The 24,904-nt window shown below is 38.0% G+C and overlaps 2 protein-coding genes across 2 annotated transcripts; both read right to left on the bottom strand.

Annotated features, from left to right (window-relative positions):
* Nucleotides 1-828: 828 nt before the first annotated feature.
* On the bottom strand, nucleotides 829-2,155 carry LOC128744172 (dihydroorotate dehydrogenase (quinone), mitochondrial-like). Its single transcript, XM_053840981.1, is given in 4 exon segments — nucleotides 829-1,585; nucleotides 1,656-1,790; nucleotides 1,792-2,060; nucleotides 2,129-2,155. Coding segments are annotated over 4 exon segments (1,188 nt in total).
* A 7,617-nt stretch (nucleotides 2,156-9,772) lies between these two features.
* Nucleotides 9,773-23,993, bottom strand: LOC128744167 (dihydroorotate dehydrogenase (quinone), mitochondrial-like). Its single transcript, XM_053840978.1, has 3 exons — nucleotides 23,937-23,993; nucleotides 10,604-11,037; nucleotides 9,773-10,532 (listed from the first exon to the last, which is right to left on the bottom strand). Exons 1-3 carry the CDS (start codon nucleotides 23,991-23,993, stop codon nucleotides 9,773-9,775), a joined length of 1,251 nt encoding a protein of 416 aa, XP_053696953.1.
* Nucleotides 23,994-24,904: the final 911 nt, after the last annotated feature.

Here is a 24,904-nt window from a genome sequence, read left to right as displayed (position 1 = left end):
AAAGGTTGCAGGCGTTGTACTTATGATCACTTAAACAATGGCACTCACAGATTCTTATAAACATACATATGCCAGAAATGCAGTTTACATTAGTCTTTGATCTGATGATCTGATATAGTCCTACGTCACCCTTTCGTACAATCCTTCGGACTGTATACCTTATAGTTTTTTCAACGGTTTACTTTCAGGACATCAACTTTGATTAAAGTTAATGTTCGAATGATTAGATCGATCGAAGAGTAAGCATAATTGGAAGGATGGTTTTACACTCTTACAAACTTGTTTACTTTCAGGACATCGAATTCGTCTAGGTTCTATGTTTAAATAATAACATCGATCAAAGTGTGTGGGTAGTTTCGAATTTTTACAAAAGTTGTTTACCTTCAGGACTTCAATTGTGTCCAGCTTAGCTGATAATGAATAATTATTGTCCTACTGGAAGGCAAGGGTTCGGTTACATTTTTTCTAGAATCGAAGTAAACGAAGCCGCAGGTGTATAAAATTGTCGTCCCGGGCCTGGGAAGCAAAAGAGTGCTTCTATGTGATTGGCTGATTTTGACAATACCTACTATTTATACTTTTTTTTTTAATAGTAATTTGACAAATTATTTTTATATTTGCTATATTTATCAATTTTTAGAAAAATTACTGATCGATTGATGCAAATATCTCGAAAATCCATTGAAAAATGGCTGAGTTATAAGCGCGCAAACCATAACCACTTTTCGTTACATGCACATTTCTCGAATTTCTAAAGTGCACCCCAATATAGAATAGAAAACAAAAACGTAGTTCTACGTTAAAAATCTTTATTCTTAGAACCAATCATCAACTTTGTAAGATCTGATCTACGCCCTTGCCGACGGCTTGCTGCACGCTGTCGTACCCGTCCGCTTTCAGTAGCTCCTCAAGCTCCTGTTTGACTCGTATCACAATCGGTGGTCCATGGTAAATAAACGCCGTATATAGTTGAACCGCGCTGGCACCGGCCAGAATTTTATTGTACGCATCGCGACCGCTGAAAATCCCTCCAACGCCGATGATGGGAATCTTTCCCTCGGTCCATTTGTACACCTTGGCCACCAGTTGGGTAGATCTTTGGAACAATGGCTGCCCACTCAAGCCGCCCAGCTGGCCGGCATTGATGCTCTTCAGACTAGATGGCCTTTCGATGGTTGTATTCGATACGATTAGTCCGTCGACGGCACATGCTTTGCTGCATACAACTGTGACTATCTCCTGGATGTCTTCATCGGACAAGTCCGGTGCCAGTTTCACCATAATAGGTCGTTGTTCTGCCAGCGGCAGCGAACTCCGTACCTTCAGGACTTCACTCAATAATACGAAAAGCGTACTTTTGTTTTGCATAGTCCTCAAACCGGGCGTATTCGGGCTACTTATATTGATAACGAGATAATCAGCTAAGCCACAAAATCTTTTCACTCCTTTCACGTAATCGCGGATCGCATCCTTTGAAAGTTTATTTTTTCCTAAATTTATTCCTAAAACATCTTCGCCACACTTTTGACGAACTTCTTTCAGCCGCTCATAGATCACTTTGTGGCCATCGCTATTAAATCCGTATCTGAAAAAAAATTTGGTAATATGAAACAATGTTTCCATTATAACAGAACACGTTCAGTCCACACACATACCTATTGACAATCGCCTCATCCTCATACAGCCGAAACACTCGCGGTCTCGAGTGTCCCGGCTGCGGCTGGGGCGTAACCGATCCGACCTCCACAAAGCCGAACCCAAGCAGATGCAGTCCACAGACCGCTTCGCCGTTTGTCAAAACCGGCAGCGATACCGACCGGATTGCGCAGAACCATATTCATCAGCTGGGTGCGCAGAACGCCGGGATCTTGATATCCGGGTCGAATCAATCCCAGCTTCAGGCCGAACACCGCCAGATGATGAGCAGTTTCCGGCGGAGCGAGCCGAACGATCGGCATGAAAATGTTTTCGTAGAACCTTTCATTTCCCTTGTACAGGCAGGTGATGCTAAAGGTTGCTGCTCCGAGCGCTGTTACCTTCAATAGAGAGCGCAGCTTATCCTGTCAGAAGCAAACATGCATGGGACAACTATTGAAAACAATAAGGGTTATGTTATCGGATCACTTACCGTTAGAGCGGCGCGAACTGCATTCATGATTGACCTTGAAATGCGGTCAGGCATTAATATTAATATTTTTTTGAAACGATGGTTTTTACAATTGATGGAGGGACGGTAGGGGAAAGTAATGAAAATTTTTTGGGAAAGAAGCGGAAAGAGTGGAAAGGAAGGAAGGGGGGGTTACATGTAGCTACGCTTAACAAGTTGTCGTTGTCGCTTAACAAGCATTGGACAAAAGATAGGAGTCACAACGACAACTTGTTAAGCGTAGCTACCTATTACCCCCCTTCCTTTCAACTCGTTCTCCTCCTCAAAAAACTTTTAAAAAAATATTAAGTATCGATATACCAGTACCAGTTTCATTCGGTAAGTATCAAACGTCACACGCAGTGTCTTGGAAGTCGCAAGGGCCTGCATAGTGTCGTCGTCCCGCCAGTAAAAACAAAGTTAGATTAAACTTCTCGGTCGGTGGTTCTACAGTAGACGAAGGAAGAGGCACAATTTGTGTCTAAAAATAACCCAACCCATGTCATTAGCTTTATAAGGGGGGTTTGCAGTCTCCTTTTGTCCACCACCTCTGTGGTGAACACACGGTGTTCAATACTGAAAGTAACACGATGTTACTGTTAAGTAACACAGAAATAACATTGTAATGTTACAAAGTTATCAAAATTTGACGCAACATTTAAGTAAAAAACTGGCAGCTTTGTTATGCTAAAATGTTACCTGTAGGTTACGTAACAATAACCTTAAGTTTGTTACATTAAAAACTTAATGTTATTGTTACATAACCTACAGGTAACATTTTAACGTAACAATGCTACCATTTTTTTTATTTAAATGTTACGTCAAATTTTGATAACTTTGTTACATTACAATGTTGCTTCTGTGTTACATAACAGCAACATTGTGTTACATTCAGTGTTGACCGGGCACATTGGAATCGAAAAAAGTCGAAATTGGACCGAAACTGATAAAAAACAAGAAGAGAGAAGAGGAAAAACAGTAGAATCGTCCGGATGAATAGAATCCCACAACTGCGCCCTTCTGCACCGATTTTTTCAGAAATTTGAAGCAAGTGAAGTTTACAATCAGATCACATTACTTGGCAGCCATATTCAAAATTTCAAACTGGTTGTCAAAGTTTGACAGTGAGATTCCCCTTTTGATGCATCTCAGGCACACACACATATGCATATATAATGTAAATACATTATCTGAATATGTATGATGTTCACCACGCGCACTGCAGCGACACTGGCATTCTATATATATTGATTATACTGGAAAAACGGACCTGAAAATAAAGAAAAACGAAAGAAAAAAGACGAATAACAAAATAGAGGAAAATCAGGGAATTGGAAAAGGGCGAAAAAACGGAAATAGTGAAAGAGAAAACATCGGGAAAAAGTAAAAGTGAAAGAAAAAAAAAGGAAACGAAACAAGAAATGTAATACTGAACAGAAAATAAGAGAAACCGAAAGGAAAATGACAGAGGAAACTAAGAAAATGAGGTCAAAAAGACAAAAAGTTAGACAGAGAAAGAAGAAAGAAAAAACAAGAAAAACGGATTAAAGAAAAAGGCAAAACGGAAGATAGAAAGCCGAAAAGCGGTAGATGAAATAGGAAAAACCGAAGAGGAAACGGAAAAAGGGAGCCTAAATCAGAATCAGCGAGGAAAAACGGGACAGACGAAGATGAAAAACGAGAATGTAGGTAGATAAAAGGGGTTTAGGAGAGGATGAAAACTGGAAACGAAAAAAAGGGAAAGATACTAAAAATGTAGGAATAAGAGAATAACAAAACATGAGTGAAAAACATGAGAACTGAAAATAAGAAAAAATGGGACAGGAAGCTAAGAAACACGGGACAGAAAAAAAGAAGACGAAAGGAAAAGGGGAAAAACGGAAGGAAAGTGAGCAAAAACCAAGAAAACGATATAGAAAAAGAGAAAAAAGGAACAAACAGTAAAAAAGGAAAAGGTAATTTCAAGTAAAACTTTATATCAATGTGCAGTTTGAAGTGAAACTTCCAATTTAAATGAGTCCAAATTCAAGTCTAATTTGAGGGTGTATTTCAAGTCAAATTTAACGTCTCAAACCAAGTCCAATTTGAAGTAGAATTCGAATTCTAATTCAAATCCAATTTATGTTCAATTTGAACTCAAATTTTAAGTTCCATTTCGAGCTTAAATTCAAATGAAATTTCCAGTTAAATATTAGGTAAATAACACCTTCTAATTCTGCTTCAAGTACGATTTCATATCTAATTCCAAGTAAAACTTCCAGTCCAAGTTACTCTCAATGTGAGTCCCAAATTTCAGTTCCATATGAAGTAAAGCTTCAAGCCTAAATTAGTACAAATTCATGTCTAATTTAATATCCTATGTCAAGTCAAATTTAAACTCTGATTTCCAATTCCAGTTCGAAGTCTAATTGCTAGTCCAATTTGCCTTTTGATTTTAAATCCAATTGCACCGGACAGTCCGGCAGTTTTCAACCGAATCGGGTGATGTTTTCGCGATAAGTAATAATAGATTTGCCGTAATACGATTACTCCGTTTTGCAGACCAAAACATTCTTCTAGAAGGTCGGGTCTGGACACGCTTATTGATGTTGTGGACTATTTTTGGGGAAGCACAACTGACTTTTTAGATCAACGCCACACATATTGGCACTCCCGGTGTCGTTGAGACAGTAAAAGCCGAAAGATATTTGAAAATATATACCTAAAAAGTATGAAGGTCTGTGCCTAAGGGCACGTACGCTGCGCTAACGTAGAACTACGAATGCAGATGCAATTCGATAACACTGGACATTCTTCAAAGCTTCCACAGTTTGTTACGCAAGTTTATAACTTTGTTAGATGATGTCGAGATTAAATTTTCCAAATGCATGTATCAAATGTATATCAGTTTCTTCCAATTTATTTCTATAAAGAATTAAATCACCAAGTCACAATCACACATCTTTTGGTGATTGGCGGTAATACCATATTTTGTAGATTTTTGAGTAGCTTGTAGCTAGCACACCAGTTAACAATCGATATACGTGTATTGGATTAAAAACAACTTATTCAAAGCATAAAATATTTGTCATTAAACGCAAAACTTTTGGCTAAACAGTAAATAATAATCAATTGATCTGGGTTATTCAAAATTCACTCTTTCACTCTTATCACTACTCTCACTAATTCACTCTTATCAATTTATTCGAAAATAGTTGACAACACCATTTTATTATGGCATATCCTTTGATGTATGCTTGTCTTTCAACTATCATGTAAATGCTAGTTAAAATCACGCAGGCTGGAAGATTTTCAATTATTACTACCGTTCTAAGGACATTGGAGGTTTTTCGTGGCTTTTTACCTTTGTTATACTATATAACAAAGGTTTAGGAATTGGTCGAAAAACACGAAGTCGATCTGAGGCCCGGAGGGCCGTGTCACATATACCAATCGATCAGGTTCGACGAATGAGCAATGTCTGTGTGTGTGTGTATGTGTGTGCGCTTCAATTTTCAGTCGCCTATTTCTCGGAGATGGCTTAACCGATTCGTCTGCTATAACTTTTATTTGAAAGGTATTTTTACCTAGTATATCACTATTAAATGGTTTCGTGGTCTGACTTTTAGTTTAAAAGTTATAAGCAAAAATGTGAAAATTACGTGACACGGTTTTCTCCGGGACCACATAACCGATTTCATCGACCTTAGTACCAAATAGAAGCTCTTACTATTGCTAAACTTCACGCCAATTTTTATTGAAAACAAACAAGTGGTTTAAAAGTTATGCTTAAAAAACCAGTTTTGACAAGGTTCACCTGTTTCTCAGAGATGGCCAAACCGATTTACGTGCTATTAGTTTCATTTGGCAGGTAATATAGCCGGATAGATCACTATTGAATGGTTTTTTGATTAGATGTTTAATTTGAAAGTTATGAGTAATTCAATACACCACACCAAAATTAACAATAATTTATAATGATTTTAACCAAGAAAAATAACCTAATTTCAATTATTTTAATATCAAACGAGAGGTTTTCACACTACGAATATATATGCAAAATTTCATAACAATTGGTAACCCTCGAACACTCGCGCCAACTTTTATAACACAGTTACTCGCACGCACAATAGCCCAAAACCAAAGAAAACGTGCGCACTAGAGTTTTGACTAGGAAAACTTCGTTTTAAGTTTATCGAACCTTTGGAAGAATTTCTTAAAATTGAAAGCTCTATCGTCTGGTAGAATTTTAATTTTGATTAATCCCCCTAAAAGTGAAATAAAAAAATTATTTTCCTTCAGTTTCAATAAAACACATTGATGTGTTCTGCAAAGTTTTAGAGCATATTATTATAAGAAATTTTGCTGAAGACAGTAACCTTCTATCTCTTCAACGAAGAGATCTTATTTATTGTATATGAATTTGAAAAATCAGTTTTTCTATTTTAGCTCTTTTTGTAATTGTTGTATGACTTTTTCATGTATTACAAAGTTGTATAAATAATAAAAATACACAACTTTGCTGAATATAGTATACCTCTATGTTTGCTTGTTTACGAACTGTAGAACTTTGATTATAAAAAATACCCTGATTTTGACCCCGAATTACTCGACTAGCAACAGACGGATACATTTTAAACATTTTACATTATTGCTGATTGTTTTGATGCATACAGACACCATTTTTCCATATGAAGAAACGAGAGAAAATTCCAGGCCAATTCCGGTACACCTCATATGCTGATTGCTTCATTTCTGTGATGTCAGTTTATGCTGATCAATTTTCCCAACAATTTAAAGTATTAATGCATTGAATAATTCTGACATTTTGCTCATAACAAGTTTATTGAAGAATATACGTTAGTATATACGTAATATACGATTTGTAACTATATAACAATATGGCATTCAAAAACCTACATATGGTGTACAAAATACAACCACGTGAGTAACCGAAGGTTCATAAAAATTGATGAAATTTATTCAAGAAAACTTTATTGTTGTGAATCAAATAGAATGGCGTTACAGGAAATTATGCATAGTTCAAAAACCTATTAACTAGGCCTTTACTACGCAATGTATATGTTAAAGAATAATATTTCATCTTACAACTTACTTTTACTTGCACTTACCCTCATTAGTAACAACTTACTCAGCAATTTCATGAGAAAAGAAACTATCAAAATTTATAAGTGCTTCTATTTGTTTCAAATTTTGTAAACTTATTCAATTTCCAAAAATTTCATGTAAACCAAACGTGTCGATTTCTATCTCAAATTGCAAGTAAGACTGTATAACAAAGGTTCCTTTCACCACTGGGTGGATTAAATCAGGTTTTTTCTCTGCTTTTCATATATTTTTACTTTACAGCAATTAAATCAAAAACTTGTTAAGAATTTCATGGCTAGTCTTTAAACAAACACTGAAAATTGGTGCCTCATGTCACATGAAAAATTCCATCACGTTTTTATACAATACCATACACGAATATATTTTTATAGTACAGTAATACCTCGATACAAAGTAACCTCGATTCAAAGTAACATCGATATAACGTAATTGTTTAAAATTAATAAAAACAACAGTGTTAACTTTCATTATGGTATGACCTCGCATTGCTACTGTGCGAAAATTATTTCTATTTCTTAAACGTTGTAAATTATGAGACAATTTCGTTATTTAGATTTACAAATATCAATTAACAAAATCTTTACACACTCTTCGCTTTTTCTCATTTCTTAACGAATCTTCCAAACTATAAGACCAACTATCGTGAAATTTGAAAGTTAGCGGTTTTCTAAGGGTTCCCTGTCATTTGCAATCTATTTCTTTCGAATAGGAATAAATTTCGTTTTTACTTCGATATAACGTAACGAGAATATAATATAATATAATCGGTTGAAGAGAAGAGGTAGATGCGTTCTTTTTTTCAACGGTTTACTTTCAGGACATCAACTTTGATTAAAGTTAATGTTCGAATGATTAGATCGATCGAAGAGTAAGCATAATTGGAAGGATGGTTTTACACTCTTACAAACTTGTTTACTTTCAGGACATCGAAATCGTCTAGGTTCTATGTTTAAATAATAACATCGATCAAAGTGTGTGGGTAATTTCGAATTTTTACAAAAGTTGTTTACCTTCAGGACTTCAATTTTGTCCAGCTTAGCTGGTAATGAATAATTCTTGTCCTACTGGAAGGCAAGGGTTCGGTTACATTTTTTCTAGAATCGAAGTAAACGAAGCCGCAGGTGTATAAAATTGTCGTCCCGGGCCTGGGAAGCAAAAGAGTGCTTCTATGTGATTGGCTGATTTTGACAATACCTACTATTTATACTTTTTTTAATAGTAATTTGACAAATTATTTTTATATTGACGTAGGACTACGTGTTACGGCAAGTTTTGAGATAGGGTGTCATTCCAAAAAATCGAAAAATGCGAGCGTCACGAAAAATGAAAGGTTTTGAGCGCTAATAGCTCAGCGATTTTCCGATCGATTTTCAATATTCTTACACCAATCGATTGGTAAATCTTCTAAGAATTGACCCAAATGAAGAAAAGTATGAATTCTTGATGTTGAACTATTGAAAAATTGAAAATAATGAACCTATGTTTTACCAGAATTCTCGCTTCGTGATTGATTGGAAGATTCTTTGCGATGATCTAAACCTATACCAATTTGATATCTGTGCTTGAGAAGTAAGCCAAAACAAGTGACAAAGTATCCTCATTTCAACAAGATTTCTTAACACCGTGGTTAAACCTAGACCATTTTGATGTCATTGCTTGGGAAGTACGCCAGAAAGAGTGACAAACCCCCCTCGTGCCAACAGATTTCTTACGAACGCGATTAAACCTAGTCCAATTTGATGTCTGTGTTAGGGAAGTGCCAGAACAAATGATACAAGTTCGTTGTCCGAAAAGATCGCAAATTATTTACTACGAGACGATTAAACCTCGGCGAATTTGATATCTGTGTTGGAAAAATATACTACAGCTGTAGTGTTCGGTTATAATACGACTCTGTATGAATACGCATGCTTGCCGTTTCATTACAAGTGTAGTGAAAAGATGTGCTGTTGATAAAATAGGATTGAATAGGTAAAATCCCTTCAACGTGGGGAACCATGGGTAATAAAAACAATCTTTAATTTCAGTAAGGTAGCAGGAAAGCAATAGTTTGTGTTCTTGATTTTGTTAAATTGTTTTCAAATGCACAATCTTTTGAGAATTGAACGTATGCAATGTTACTACTTTGATAAATGTTACATACAACGTATGTAGCATGTATATATGTTGCATATAGCATGTATACATGAAGAATCTAATGATTATTTGAATGATTGAATACATGCTACTATCACTACAAAGAGACTTACGTAGTCCTGCGTCACCTATATATGCGGTCGTGTCTTGTACACAACTCCTCTGATTTTTTGCTATATTTATCAATTTTTAGAAAAAATACTGATCGATTGATGCAAATATCTCGAAAATCCATTGAAAAATGGCTGAGTTATAAGCGCGCAAACCATAACCACTTTTCGTTACATGCACATTTCTCGAATTTCTAAAGTGCACCCCAATATAGAATAGAAAACAAAAACGTAGTTCTACGTTAAAAATCTTTATTCTTAGAACCAATCATCAACTTTGTAAGATCTGATCTACGCCCTTGCCGACGGCTTGCTGCACGCTGTCGTACCCGTCCGCTTTCAGTAGCTCCTCAAGCTCCTGTTTGACTCGTATCACAATCGGTGGTCCATGGTAAATAAACGCCGTATATAGTTGAACCGCGCTGGCACCGGCCAGAATTTTATTGTACGCATCGCGACCGCTGAAAATCCCTCCAACGCCGATGATGGGAATCTTTCCCTCGGTCCATTTGTACACCTTGGCCACCAGTTGGGTAGATCTTTGGAACAATGGCTGCCCACTCAAGCCGCCCAGCTGGCCGGCATTGATGCTCTTCAGACTAGATGGCCTTTCGATGGTTGTATTCGATACGATTAGTCCGTCGACGGCACATGCTTTGCTGCATACAACTGTGACTATCTCCTGGATGTCTTCATCGGACAAGTCCGGTGCCAGTTTCACCATAATAGGTCTTTGTTCTGCCAGCGGCAGGGAACTCCGTACCTTCAGGACTTCACTCAACAATACGAAAAGCGTACTTTTGTTTTGCATAGTCCTCAAACCGGGCGTATTCGGGCTACTTATATTGATAACGAGATAATCAGCTAAGCCACTAAATCGTTTCACTCCTTTCACGTAATCGCGGATCGCATCCTTAGAAAGCTTATTTTTTCCTAAATTTATTCCTAACACAACATCTTCGCCACACTTTTGACGAGCTTCTTTCAGCCGCTCGTAAACCACTTTGTGGCCCTCACTATTAAATCCGTATCTGAAAAAAAAATTTGGTAATATGAAACAATGTTACCATTATAACAGAACACGTTCAGTTCACACACATACCTATTGACAATCGCCTTATCCTCATTCAACCGAAACACTCGCGGTCCCGGGTTTCCCGGCTGCGGCTGGGGCGTAACCGATCCGACCTCCACAAAGCCGAACCCAAGCAGATGCAGTCCACAGACCGCTTCGCCGTGTTTGTCAAAACCGGCAGCGATACCGACCGGATTGCGCAGAACCATATTCATCAGCTGGGTGCGCAGAACGCCGGGATCTTGATATCCGGGTCGAATCAATCCCAGCTTCAGGCCGAACACCGCCAGATGATGAGCAGTTTCCGGCGGAGCGAGCCGAACGATCGGCATGAAAATGTTTTCGTAGAACCTTTCATTTCCCTTGTACAGGCAGGTGATGCTAAAGGTTGCTGCTCCGAGCGCTGTTACCTTCAATAGAGAGCGAACTGGATTCATGATTGAGCAGTGTGATTGAGCTGGCTGTGGAGAATAATCAAAAGGATCGTTCGGATGAGAAGCTTTACTGCTGGTCTGATTTTGCACTAGTTTATTTTTTCGTAAAGCTGATCTATTTATACGTAGTTAGGTAAATTCAATTATTCTAAATCCTTATGGCTAATTGGAGTGAAAGTGATAACTTTGGTTTTTCCTATCTTTCGATACAAATTCAAATCATTTGATCCAGGTGTGGTGAAAGAGATAGAGAAGTGGGAAATTATTTACCGACTGATTCCCTGAACTGTACCTGGTTGGTTGGTATTTCCATTTTCGTGCATTCATTGTTAAAGGGCGTAGACAATTTTACCTAATGAATAATACGAAATTATTTACTCTGCCTGTTCCTTCCGCTAGTCAAAACAAAGGTTACTTTCTCCCGGCTTATCTTTGACGCTACCTGGGGCGGGGGTAAAGTGTGTTCGGACCGTTCGGACCCTGCCTGATAAACATGGTAAGTGCATATACACGTGGTACACTGTAACTACCTATGCAGCCTAATCACCAAAGGGGTCTTGCTCAGATACCTGGTTTTGGATTATGGTTTGTTTTGTTGATCCTTTCTTCTAATCTTTCTACAATTCGTACACGCAGGTACTGAAAATACACGATTTATGAACCTACTTTTCAAAACCTTCTTTAGTTACAGAAAATAAAATGAATTTGGGATTTGATTAAATAATCTAATAAACGTTTAATTAGATGCGTCCGTTACAACAGGCTTTGTCTTAGGACGGCAAGTCACTTAAGTAAGTAAGTATTTCAATTAAACTTTTTATACGACTCACGAATGTTCAATTGCTGGGGCCCCACGATTCATGAAATCATTTAAGTAGAGCTTTTGGGGTCCAAGCTCCGAAAATATTACCAGCTTCAATTCTAAGTATTTAAAAGTAGAGTTAGTATTTCATCCGCAGTTATTTGAGTACTTATAAATATTGAACTGTCAGCTTAAGCTCCATACTTATGTCGAATTTGTTTATTCAATCCGGGTTGACACTGGATGAATTTTATCTGTCAGATAGGAGCAAATGAATACAAAAAGTTCATCCAGTTCCAATCCGGATTGAATAAACAAATTCGACATTAGTTTACTTCAGTGACGACAGTCCGTTATCGATCCTGCGCCGAATGAGTTATGGTCCTCCAGTACTCAATCCTGGGCTACATTTCTTCAAACCCCTCGAACACCAACTGAACGTGCATCATCCTCGATAGCGCACATCTATCAGTGCGATGTCTACTCCGAAGTCTACGGTCTCTTCTTGATTCTCTGCTTAAAATAATTTTGGCTACTCTTTCGTCGAGCATTCTCGACGCATATTTGCATTCAGCTTAACAGCATATTTGCATTCTTAATACAGCTCATGGTTCAGGCGTCTGTGTAACACTCCATTTTGGATTCTGCAAAATTTTACGCTAAAACCCCAAGCATTCGTCGATCAGCTTCTTTTAGCGTCCATGATTCTTGTACGTAAAAAGCCACCGAAAGGATTAGTGTTCTCTAGAGCGTCAGTTTTATGCGAATTTGCAAGCTACGGGACTTCAGCTACAAAATGTAATACCTGCGTAAAGGCCAATTCGCAGCTGCAAATATTAGTCGTTTTATTTTGAGACTTACATCGTTGCCACATGTCACGAGCATACCAAAATATATTCAGTTCCTCTTCGGCACCAACACCATTTGGATTTACGCACCAGGTACTTCGTTTTGGCGGTGTTAATGGTAAGTCCCAATTTCTCAATAAATGACCTAAGGCTTCTTTCACTGCTCTACTTTTGATTTCGGTGATAACCAATTTAGTACTCGCCGACTCCGCTAACGGTATCAGTCTAAAACACAGGACAGGGAGAGCACCTATCACTTTGTTACTTCCGAGGCCGGAGGGGCCTCGGCTAAGTTCACCCCTGGTTCCTGGTCGAACCACTGGGAACCGTGTAGGGGCTGGGCTCTCAAGACCTCTTTTCTCACTGGCTAGCTCAACCTTGAGAACGCGAAGGCTTTCAGGGTCGGCTCCGGGTCTACTTTCGGGATCAAGAGATCAAAACCCTAAATTAAACTTTTACAATCTTTTTTTAACCTAACTTTTTTTTCCACTCTACTCACGATGCTGTGTTTACTTTGGTTTTCTGCTACCGGTGCTGTTGGTCGGCCGACCGTTGCTGCTTGCGATGAACTCCTCTGGCTATTGATCTGCTTATTACGACTGCAGGTGCGAGGTTTTCCCTGCTCTATCGAACTGCTTAACCCCGGCCCGTCACCGCCAAGGTTAGTCAAGAGAGGTTTTCTGATGTTCAAATTCGTTTTTCACCCCCGCTGGGTTACCCTTGACGATCACCGAAATTTTCAAAGCGGAAACTGTTGAATGTACAAACAACGTCGATGGTTGCTAACCAATCGTTCCGCACACTCCTGTTCTACAAACTGTGAAAACTAGATCACCTATTTTAACTCACCTTGGTCACCGCCTCCCTATGAGCGAGTGTGACCTCAAAGGCGGAGGGGATCTACCGCGGATGCGGTGTTTCAGCTATGTATATACTCGGTTCGGACTATCTGCTTCACCCCGGCCCGTCACCGCCTCCCCTGGAGCGCGTGTGACCTCAGAAGCGGGGGTTCGAACGCGGGTGCGTTTTTCCGATGGATTTTGCCAATCACTCGTTGATCTACCGTCTAGGGGCTGGTAAACCGGGTCGGCGTATTCAGGCCGAATAATATTAATGGGTTCTGACTATGCTAATCCACTTCATGTGCCACGGATCGTATACACAGATATCGTGCTATATAATAAGCACCACTTACTTTAATAAGTTAAAGATTTTAACTATTTTTTATTGAATAGCCGGACCTAATTAATTTTGTTCTGACTTAGTGAACCATCTAATCGAAAGTGGTGGTAGCTCCACTGTCGCTGGAGGGAGAAACTCCTCTTTCTATTTCCTGCCGTTTTTTAAGCCATTGAACTGATATTTTATTTCGTTTGGTGTTTGTAGAGTTGTGGATTATGTTTTGTATCGTTGCATCGTGAGTGTTTTTTAATTAGTCCCTCGATTTTATTTACTCGTAAATAATTTTACTTTTTACCTATTTTTCCCTAATTTATTTATTTATTTTTAATTTCGATTTTGATTTAATTTTTATATTTATAATAATGTATCATTTGCTTCAAAACGCTCACCCAACCTAAACCTATGAATTATTTATATACAAAATTCATCACGAACTCTAGTTTGCTTCACGATACATTCAATTTATTTCGATCTACCTGGGTGTTATAGGGTAAAGAGTGCGAAACGGTAACACTACCCCACACTCCCCGTAAAATAAATTAATTACCAAGTAATTAATTTATTTGAACAAACTTGTTTAGCATAAACTTCGCTCCCGCATCCTGTGACTACGCTTGGCTGGATGCCATTAGCTTATAACTTATTAGGGTCTTATCCGCCCTTTCTCTTTTTTTATGACTCGTCATCCTGCGATCGCGGCGACATAGCTGGTAATAAAAATGTAGCGACATACAGTGCTCGCTTGCCTTTTGGAGTTCTTCCACCTGCATAGTGGTCCTCGACAAACTCCGTTTGTACGAGACGAACTATTTTTCCTATGAGGCAGGCCATAAATTTTTAAGCAGGAATGGGTGGCTTTGCATCCGCCCCTACTTAATCAGCTTCAACGCACTTAACCTGCGTTGGTAAGTTCGCTGGCAATGAGTCCATGTACTTTTTCCAATCTATTGATAGGAACTCAAATACCAACTAAAATCTATTTTCCTCCATCAGAACACCCTGAAGCGAAACTATGTCCGGGCGCAGCAATTCCTTCAGCCGCGAGTTTTCACGAATGGCAGTAGACTGTATTTCTTGGCTTATCATGGTAACTAATTTACCGGTAAAATTATTACGACATCTGTACACGACACCTTATGTACCTTTTCCGATTTTCTCCATTTTCTGGAAGTTATCCGTCGTTTGTGTTGTCGTTGTCTCAATACGATCAGACTTTTCTTGGCTCACGCGCGGGTAAATAAGAATCGAGCGGGGTTTTGAAGTTCGTTTCTATCCTGACAATGTATATGTATAGCTCCATAACTGTGAGCTCGTTGGTGCCTGGATACAGCACATCCTCCGATCCTTCCGACGCTAATAGGTCTGATTATTTGTTTCAAATACAAGAAAAGAATCTAAGCTGATAACCCTACTGCTGTTGTCACAGTTTTTCTAATTTTCCTAAATGGTAAATTATATAATAAGTTTAACCCTTTAAAGACCGGCTACACCCAATGAACTCATCTAACTAATTTCTTCTTGTTTTTCATCTACTAAGTCTAGCAAAAAAAATCTGAATGTAATTAAAATCAATGTCCTCTCTTTTTTTCTGATAATAACCTAATAGGGAATCGAAGTAGGATACAATACTAAGAGAGAGAGAGACAAAAAGGAAAAAAAAATTGGGTGGTCTTTAAAGGGGTCTCCCGATGGTGGTGCTTCCTCCCTGGTTTTCTGAGGAGATTATAAAAGAAAGAAAGAAAAAGAAATGAATTACCATGCCACACGTTTTTTCCCTTTTTTTTTTAATTAGCGATACTTCGATTGTTTAAATTGTTGCCTAGTGATTCCCGATGTAACATCTCCAGTCTATTTGTCGTCCTTTTGATAGTCCCCTTTTTTTGTCGATTGCCGCGCGAGTCGCTTCCTTCCCTTTAACCAGATATGCAGGTAACTGCATATTCCTCTCCCCCCTTCGATTGAAAAATGGTACGCCTACCATTGCAGGTTTTCTGAAAAGAATAAAAAAAAAGAAAATTGTCGCTCCTCCACTCACTCGTCCATTCATACAGGCGGGATGGCCAATCCCTACAACCTTATCTTCACTTTTCCGAAAATAATCAGTATTTTTTCATGTTTTCTTTATTTTTTTCACTATTTCCGCTCTCTCGAAGGTTCTACTAACTAACAATTATTCTTTCGATGATCCAGCTGGCAATATAAAAGTCTATTCGTCATTGTCTTTAGGAAATCTTATTTATTTGTGATGTATGTACCCCTTCATTACCATTTTTCGTTTTCTAATTTTCTTCTCGTCATTTTAACCTCTACTTTCAACGCCTTGTCATTTATATAACTTTTATTCGATTCTCAGGTCTTCGCCTTTTGTTATTCCCTAATTCACCCGTAGTAAAAGATCCCTCTTTTTTTTTAAACTCCCAATATTGTTTTTTTTATGTCATGTTTATTTTAAAGCCCTTTGTCGGTCTGATAGTGTAGATTGTTTTGTAAATGATCATCATTCTCCCACAATCTATCTAGTTCACTATCTATAAGAATTCCACCATTCGAGTCCATATGTCGAGTAGGTCCATGCTTTTTAATAACCTTGTATAATCGTCTGAGACACTGTCTCTATACTTCACTTCATCCTTCCTTGTGTTGTCAATTCGACCTTTCCCTCATTCCTTTCCTTAATTTTATCTGTCGCGCTTTTTTAATCCATACCAACTACCTTCGTTGATTATATATTCGTTCATCGCTAACTTCCCTTCTTATGTCAGTTTGTACCAATCTTTCATTTTAATTTTCCTGTTGTCTTTTACTTGTCTCTTATACCTTTTTCCATCATCATTATCTTCGTCATTATTATCAGCATATACCATTTTCATTATTTCCGTTATTATTTTCGTCATTATCACCATCATTTTCGTCACTACCATAATCATTTTCATTTTTCATCTTTTGTGCATGCATGTCTTTAAATATCCCTCATAATACTTTTTGTATATTTTTGTTATTCAGTCGTCTTTTAAATACTTAGTTTTGGTTATTATGTACCATCCTTTTTGTTTCCCCCTTTTTGTCGATGTCAATTTTTCCGTATAACATTTATTTTTGTTCATAATATAGGTCAATCAATTCCCCTTGTTCGCATACCTTATATCTTTTATTTTTCCTTTCGACGTCCTTTATCATAATTTACCGTTTGTAAACGTTTGCATTGTCTTTCATGTCATTTTTTTGAACCGATTATTTTTTTATTATATTTAAAGTCTTTTTTTCTTTCCCTTTGTATCTCATTATATTTTCCCAATTTTTTTTGTATCAGGTAGTCACTTATGTATATCAATTGTTGATAGCGATTTTGTTCCCTTTTATCTTTGTTTTTGTCAAAATACAGTAGCCTGTACATAAAGAATAGTTTGCTTCGGTTTGTCATACATTCTTTTTCTTTGTCTGTTATATAGAGATACATTGTCGTTAAATATCTTTTTTTTTCCTCAGTAAATGAAAACCAGAAAGAAGAAACAGAAATTTTTTTGACTATGAGTTTTGTTAATAAAAATAAAAAAAATATGGCATCCTCTTAAAAAAAAAATAAAATAAAAGTATCAGTGCATGAAAGTTACATTTAAGCACACACTCAAAATGTCTTTTTTTATATATGTATTTCTGGAGATGGGAAAAAAAAAATTTTGGATTAAGAAAGCACCTAAAAAGCAAAGCCGTGGGTTTATACCGTCTTTAGACATTACCCTTCTTTATCGACAGACTTCGCAGCCGGCTGTTAGAGTACAGGAAAATTACGGGGCCAGTGCAACAATCCTACTGACTCTAACTAGCAAGCACCGCCTAGCCGAGATTCGAACATACGACGACTGGCTTGTTAGACCAGCATCGTACCTCGAAGCTAGCTGGGCGGTGAGAAAGCACCTACAAAATATATGAAATAACCTAAAATATCTTATGCAGCATACAAAACCAACCAACGAAGCATAGGTAATCCTGGGTCTGACAATGGCCGAATAGATCCAATGGATCATCTTCGGTTTCAGTCCCCATTGCTTACCAAACGTTCTTTTACATATCCATAGAGCATTTGTTGCTTTGTTTACTGCTTGCTCTAGATGTGTGTTCCAATTGAGTTTTCTGTCAAGAAATACTCCAAGATATTTAACAGTGTCTGAAAGTTTTAAAAGTGTTCCTTTTAATCTGATGTTATTTAATGTAAATTTTTTCCTTCTCGTAAATGGTATGATAGCAGTTTTATTGGCATTTATGCTGAGACCCTGCCTATCACACCATGATGAAATCAAATTTAAAGCCATTTGCATTCGGTCAGCGATAATAGAATCAAATTTTCCTCGAACAATTATGACTACATATATCATCTGCGAAGCCAATTATTTCAAAGCCTAGCGCCGTTAACTTTTGAAGAAGATCATCAACTATTAAAGACCACAGTAGAGGTGATATTACGCCTCCTTGTGGGCAACCTTTTACTGCTCTAATGCTTATAGATGAGCTTCCAAGGCTTGCTGATATCTCCCTTTTTGATAACATTTCGCTAATCCAGTCGATAATGGATATATCGAAACCACGTTTCGTCATAGCCGTAATCATTGAATTATGAGATGAATTATCAAATGCGCCTTCTATGTCAAGGAAGGCACCTAGTGAAATTTCTTTCGCTTTAAAAGACTTTTCTAGTTTTTTACAACAGTTTGTACTGCTGTTATTGAAGATTTGCCTTCTTGATATGCGAATTGATATTCGCTCAAAGGATCTTTGGCTAAATATGATGATTTTATATACTCATCAATTATTTTTTCCATTGTTTTTAACACAACGGACGATAAGCTTATCGGCCTGAAGGATTTTGGTGAAGTCTTATCCTTCTTATTAGCCTTCGGAATGAACGTGACCCGTACTTGTCGCCATACTGCTGGTATATGACCTAGTATCAGGCTTGATTGAAAAAGGTTTGTTAGAATAGGTGTTAAAAACGCCTTGCCCTTCTGTAGTAGTACAGGAAAAATTCCATCCCTACCCGGTGATTTGAAGGGTTCAAAAGTGTCAATCGCCCATTCAACCTTGCTTCTTGTAAAAATTTTTTTGGCCAAAGTACAAGCATCATTCCTGTTTCTATCTAACCCAGTCATTTCACTCGCTATTTCGAGAATGTCTGTCCTGGTTTCAAGATTTACAGTTCTCAATGCCGGTGCACTTTGGTCTCCGCATGTATTAATGATTGAACAGGGAAAATGTGTTCTCATCATTAACTCTAATGTTTCCTTAGTTGAGTTAGTAAAAGAGCCATCCTCTTTTTTCAAAGTACCTAACCCATTAGAATGATCTTTAGCGAGGATTTTCTGCAATCTAGCAGTTGCTGGAGTATTTTCAATGTTTTCACATGTGTGCCTCCAGTGAATCCTCTTTGATCTTCGTATTTCCCTATTATAGGCAGTGAGAGTTTGTTTATACTCCTCCCACTGTTGTGTTCTTTTTGCCCGGTTAAATAATTTCCGAGTTTTCTTTCTAAATTTCTCCAAAGTTTTGTTCCACCAAGGTACATCTCTATTCGTAGAGCGTTCCTTTGCACGACAGCTTTCGTGATAAGCTTGTTGGATCAGGTTTGAAAGTTGTTTTGAGTTGTCCTCAAGTTCTTTACATGTCCTTGAGCAGCCTTTCAAATTCTTGACTCCAACCTTCAGTTTCAAATTATACTGATCCCACTTTGTTTTCCTGGGATCTCTTATAATTTCCTTAAGTTGCTGATTAGCTTCGTAATCAAACATGATTTGCTTGTGATCGGACAAAGATTCTTCATCCGATACGTGCCAATTTTTTATTTTATCAGTCATCGTTGGACTGCATAGTGTTAAGTCAAGTACTTCTTGCCTTATTGCGTTTACAAAAGTTGGCTCTTCCCCTTTATTGCATATATCTATATCATTTGATGATATATAGTCTAAAAGGAGTTCACCTCTGTTATTGGTATCTGTGCTGGCCCAAACAGTGTGATGGGCGTTTGCATCACATCCAATTACAAGTGCTTTGTTTTGTTTCTTGCAGTAAGAAACCAAATTTACCACTTCTGGTGGAGGTACTTCACCCAAATCTCCTGGAAAATATGCAGATGCTACGCAAATTTCAGTCGTGCCATGGGTCGTTGGAACCTCCATCATTATTGCTGTGAGATCTTTTGTAATCAATTCTGTAATTGGAATACTTTTTATGCTTTCACTTACTAAAATGGCAGCTCTTGGCGTGAGCTCACCTTCGGCGTAAATCAATTTACACGACTTTGTAGGAATTCCTTGTATCCTACCTTTATAGGTCCAGGGCTCCTGGATCAGTGCTACATCCAGGTTGCTTTCTGTGAATCTTCTACAAAGTACAGCAGTTGCTCCCTTTGCATGGTGAAGATTCACCTGGACAAATTTAACATTTTTTCTTTGTAATTTTATATGATTTGTGGTACGACCGGGCTGTTTTGGATTTAGTCCTGCACCGTTGACACAACTGGGTCCTGGGATTTGACTGATTATATCAGCATCACCAGTTTCCTCTTGGGTCTTATCGATGTCAGGGTCCCTCCTGAGTGCTGATCCCCCACTTGATTTGTTATTTATATTTATATTAAAAGTTTTATTAATTGTTTCCATCTCAATGGTCTTAATTTGCTGGGAGAAAGAATCAGCTGTCCGTTACCAGCTTAGAACAGAGGGAGCAAATTACTGCACGGGGTGCCCTGGTACCATGCAGGCTCCGTTCGACCTTGGGAGACTTAATTAGACCCCCCCAAGCATTCATCCTTAGGCACGGGTCGCGTTACACCGAGGATTGGGGTCCTCCTCCGCAATTTACTCAGAATGCAGCATGCTCCAATGTTGCTTGCTACATTGGGAGCAAACTTTTTTGACGTAGGACTACGTCTTACTTTAATAGGGTGGCACGTTGGAGAAGCAAAAATGACCGCGACACGACAAAGTGATAGATTTTGAACGCTTATAGCTCAGCCAATTCTGAAAATATTTTTGTGGTTTGCATACCATTCGAATCACAAAATATCAGCCTTTTGTATAGTTTTTATTAAAAGATTGTATTTTGTACGTAACTTCTGGAATTTCCACGTAAAGTTGAACAATTTTTCCAAATTCCCTACAGTATTCGTTCAATCGTCGCCATATGAAATTGTTATTAATAACATACAATCAATTTAAGTGACAAGTGAGTGATTTTGTGCATCTGATTCTACAATGTTTCAATTGCTTGAAGCAAAATATATGCGTAAATACTGCAAGCGAGTCCGTGACCAGACATTATTAACTGGACCAGCAAGAGGCCAGCGTTGACGGTGGCAGAGCACTGTAAATTCTACCATTTGAGAAGAAAAGGAAATCGTAGTGATTCAATGTATTCCGAAGTGGGCAATACATCGTTAGATGGTGCATCGCACGAAATAGCTGGTCCCTCCAACGTGAGGTGACCGCTTCGGCGCACGTAGAGGCCAGCGTATCGCCTAACGTATCAGCATCTTTGGCTCGAGCAGCACGAGCAGCCTAACGTAACAGGTGAGTCCTATAGAATCCGAAAAGATGTAAAAATGTAGGGTACGGGATCAGTCATCAAACATTTTCGGCTTGTTTATGGATATACCATTCCATGCTTTCAACTTGCCGGATAGAATATTATAAAAAATAATGTAGGTTCAAAATATTCATATGTGAAATACTCGCAACCTGTGCTTTATTATCATCGCTCAAATTTGAAAACGACTCATTGCGGGTCTTGCGGGTCAAATCGAGGCCCGCTGTGTACTCTAAGCATGACGTTCTTCAGCCCGATTGGACACCTATTGAAAAGCGATCTGCAAATATTAAGCTAACTAGTAGCATTAAGTGCAAACGTATACAATTTCCTTTAGTAGGTGCGAATGCTCTTACTGGATAGGAACAGCAGTTGGTGTACGTGGGAATGTCAAGAGTTACATCGATTGAAGGATTGTACTTGACGAATAACAGAGGCATATTTTAGTTTTAGCATGCCAAGGGAACTGCATCACCGAGAATCCAGGAATTACGGACGGAACTTAGGTGCCTGGAAAACCACAAATTGGTTACTTTAGGTACTGAACTTCTAGAATTTATATCTAACGTAAGCCATTTTGCTGTACTGCTGAGCCTGAATATACAGAGTCTAAACGCACGCACATTCAGCAGATATTTCAACCGATGCGGTTCTCAGACAGGTAGATATCCTTGCGCTCAGCGAAACATAGATGGACAGTAATGAAGTTATTTTCATATCGATATTAGTGCCAGGAGCTTTTCCTTACCAACCGGTAAGGAGATGACACCATGTACCTGATTTTAACGGCTAGTAAGTTTCTGATTAGCCAAATCAATTTTTTTAATAATTGTTACTCTGTAGTGTTAATTCACCACTATCTTAACCAGAGACAATGTGAATTCTTCCCTTGAACCCTTTAAACAATCCAGTTGATCGTGTATTATGTATATGTATCGTGTATCGAGTATTAGCAATCAATTTTCTCATAAGTGTTTTAGTAAGGTGTGTCTAGATTGGCAACTAGTGGCATGCAATTGTTCCTAACAGTTGCTGATGTTTCCAAGTAACTATGGCGACGTACCACATATGTGCAGGTGGCGACAGAAGCAACATTGAGCAAAAACTAGCAACATATCGCATTCCCAACGTAGCCAAAATTGCCTATTCTAAACGCACCTTTACATTAACTTTGCGTAGTCCTACGTTGAATATGCGGTCGTGTCTTGTACACAACCCCTCTGATTTTTTTACAAGATTTGCCGCGGAAGAGACTCGGTGTATATCTAGATGGATCCATCACGTGTTTGTCATGGAGCCATCCAGCGCTGCACACCGAAAGACAAATCTCAACACTCGTCCTTTATCCTGGCTTGTGACAGACAGTTTGGGTCCCGATCCAATTTCCCCATCACTTGTTCACTCTTTTTATGGAGTCACACGTGCTAGTTCATCAGCGTGGTCCCTCACTGGCGGAGTTATCCAAATAATAGTTTTGTAAAATGGAATTTTAGTTCGAGTGTTTTCTTTTCGTCCAGTGAATACCGATACGGAATTAAAATTTTCAAAAATTGTGTTTATCAGGACACTGAATTCATGGATTAAATTATTATGCAGAGAAAAGCCAATATATTTATTAAATGTTCTTTTGTTGCGGTGCATATTTGTTTTTGAATGCAGTAATTTTATCTTTAAGTTGACGAAGAAAATCTCAATTATGGGATATCTTTTTTACATGGTTGAATAAACCGCTTCAAAAGTATGGTCCATACTGCATATCGACAGGATTTTAGATGCTAGAAGAAAACAAAATTTAGACGTGAAACGCAGTTTGAAGCATCCAAGAAAACATTCATACAGATTTCAGCATTGTCGATAAATCGAAATTCGGAGGAATCGACAATAATCATAACGGGTATAGATTGAAAATTAATAAAAAGGTTGAGAAATATTCTCATAAAAATTTCTTGAACAGAGCACATTATTACACTAAAAAAAAAAAATCAAATCTTATTATCAAAACAAAATTCGATACCGCAAAACTTTACGTCGGGCTATACTCCTGCTACTATATTTCATCCGCAATATAGAGAATTTTAATCCATGGTCATAATAAACAATATACGTTCTAATGCAAAAAAAAAGTAGCCTAATACTTGGGCTCAGCACCCCAAAATTACTTAAACAACCGTATATAATTCTTTATTTAACACTAAACATACCGTGAAGGTGTCAATTGACCACTTGCTTTTTTTTCATTTTCACAGCACTATTACACTATTCCTCTTGACTACTTTTACTAGAAAACATATTTAAAACATAACACAAAGTTTACTGCCCTACTATTTGTCTTTTTTCCGAGAAAAATATTAACGCTAATCTGTTGACAATCGCGGCAATTACGGTCTGCTAGTGCAAAATATTCATAGAGTGCAGTGTTTAGTGTTAAAGAGATTTTTATGGACCACTGTGCGACGCAATGTTTTTACGGCGGTGGAAAAAAAAATCGAAAAATTTAATAGAAAAATTGGAAAACTCACCATCATATTGGACTTGCGGTTGTACCATCTCAGATAGTACGCTTCACTGCTACCCATTTTGAAAGGTTGCCTTTTAAGTCTTTTGGATCGAATAGTTTGACCAATGTTACTTACTGTGATGTATTTAGGCGATTATGGCAGGACTTCTGATTGGTGATTCCTCGAAGCGGTTGCTCATAATCGCAAACTGTCTCCTTGCCAGTTGCATTTGCACACGTCATTTTTCGTCGATATGATTTTTCCGAAATTCAGAAACAGGGAAAACGGTGTTGAGCAATTTAAAAATTTTGATAACCACAAACACAGCGAGTCCGAAACAATTATTGCGAAAATTGCGGAATAGGATTTTTAACGTAATAGGCAAAGCCGAGAAAAAAAAATTGCGAATACATTGATTCGTAAATTTACTGTAGTTCAGTGGTAGAGCAATATTAAACGGAAAATTACTGGGCTTGGATTACACCACAGACAAGTCTCTTTTTGTTTCACTTCACTTGAGCTTCTTCTTGCCTGTCCTATTAAAGTTTCTTCGCACTTTACTGCAGAATAAAAACTTGCAGTCCTAAACTTAGCGGATTTTCACCGATTTTTTCTGGTCACTTCCAACTAGTTCTAGGTGGTGTAAATATCTTTGAATACGGCACTTTACAAATTGTTAGCGTTTCTGCTTTCGTACACTTTTTCGCGCTTACTGTAACCTCTTTTACTATTCAAACTAGCTGACCCGACAAACTTCGTATTGCCACAAATTAACCTGTGTTGTACATAAATCATGAATCTCGGATGATCTTTGTCACTATCTCGAGTTTTGCAAGCCCCCCAGTGGGCGGCGCTTCCGACGGCGGGTCACCGGCAACACTCGTGACCGGCTCGTCCTGAATGATCTAGTGTTACTATAGATAGTTTTTGTGGTCTTGTTATTGATTAATGTTTTATGGAAGAGTCTCGAATTTCTCGAGTTGGATTAG

This window comes from Sabethes cyaneus, chromosome 3 (assembly GCF_943734655.1).
Source record: "Sabethes cyaneus chromosome 3, idSabCyanKW18_F2, whole genome shotgun sequence".
Classification (NCBI taxonomy): Eukaryota; Metazoa; Arthropoda; class Insecta; order Diptera; family Culicidae; genus Sabethes; species Sabethes cyaneus.
The sequence above is the reverse complement of the archived record's forward strand: the minus strand, read 5'-3'. Positions and strand labels throughout refer to the sequence as shown.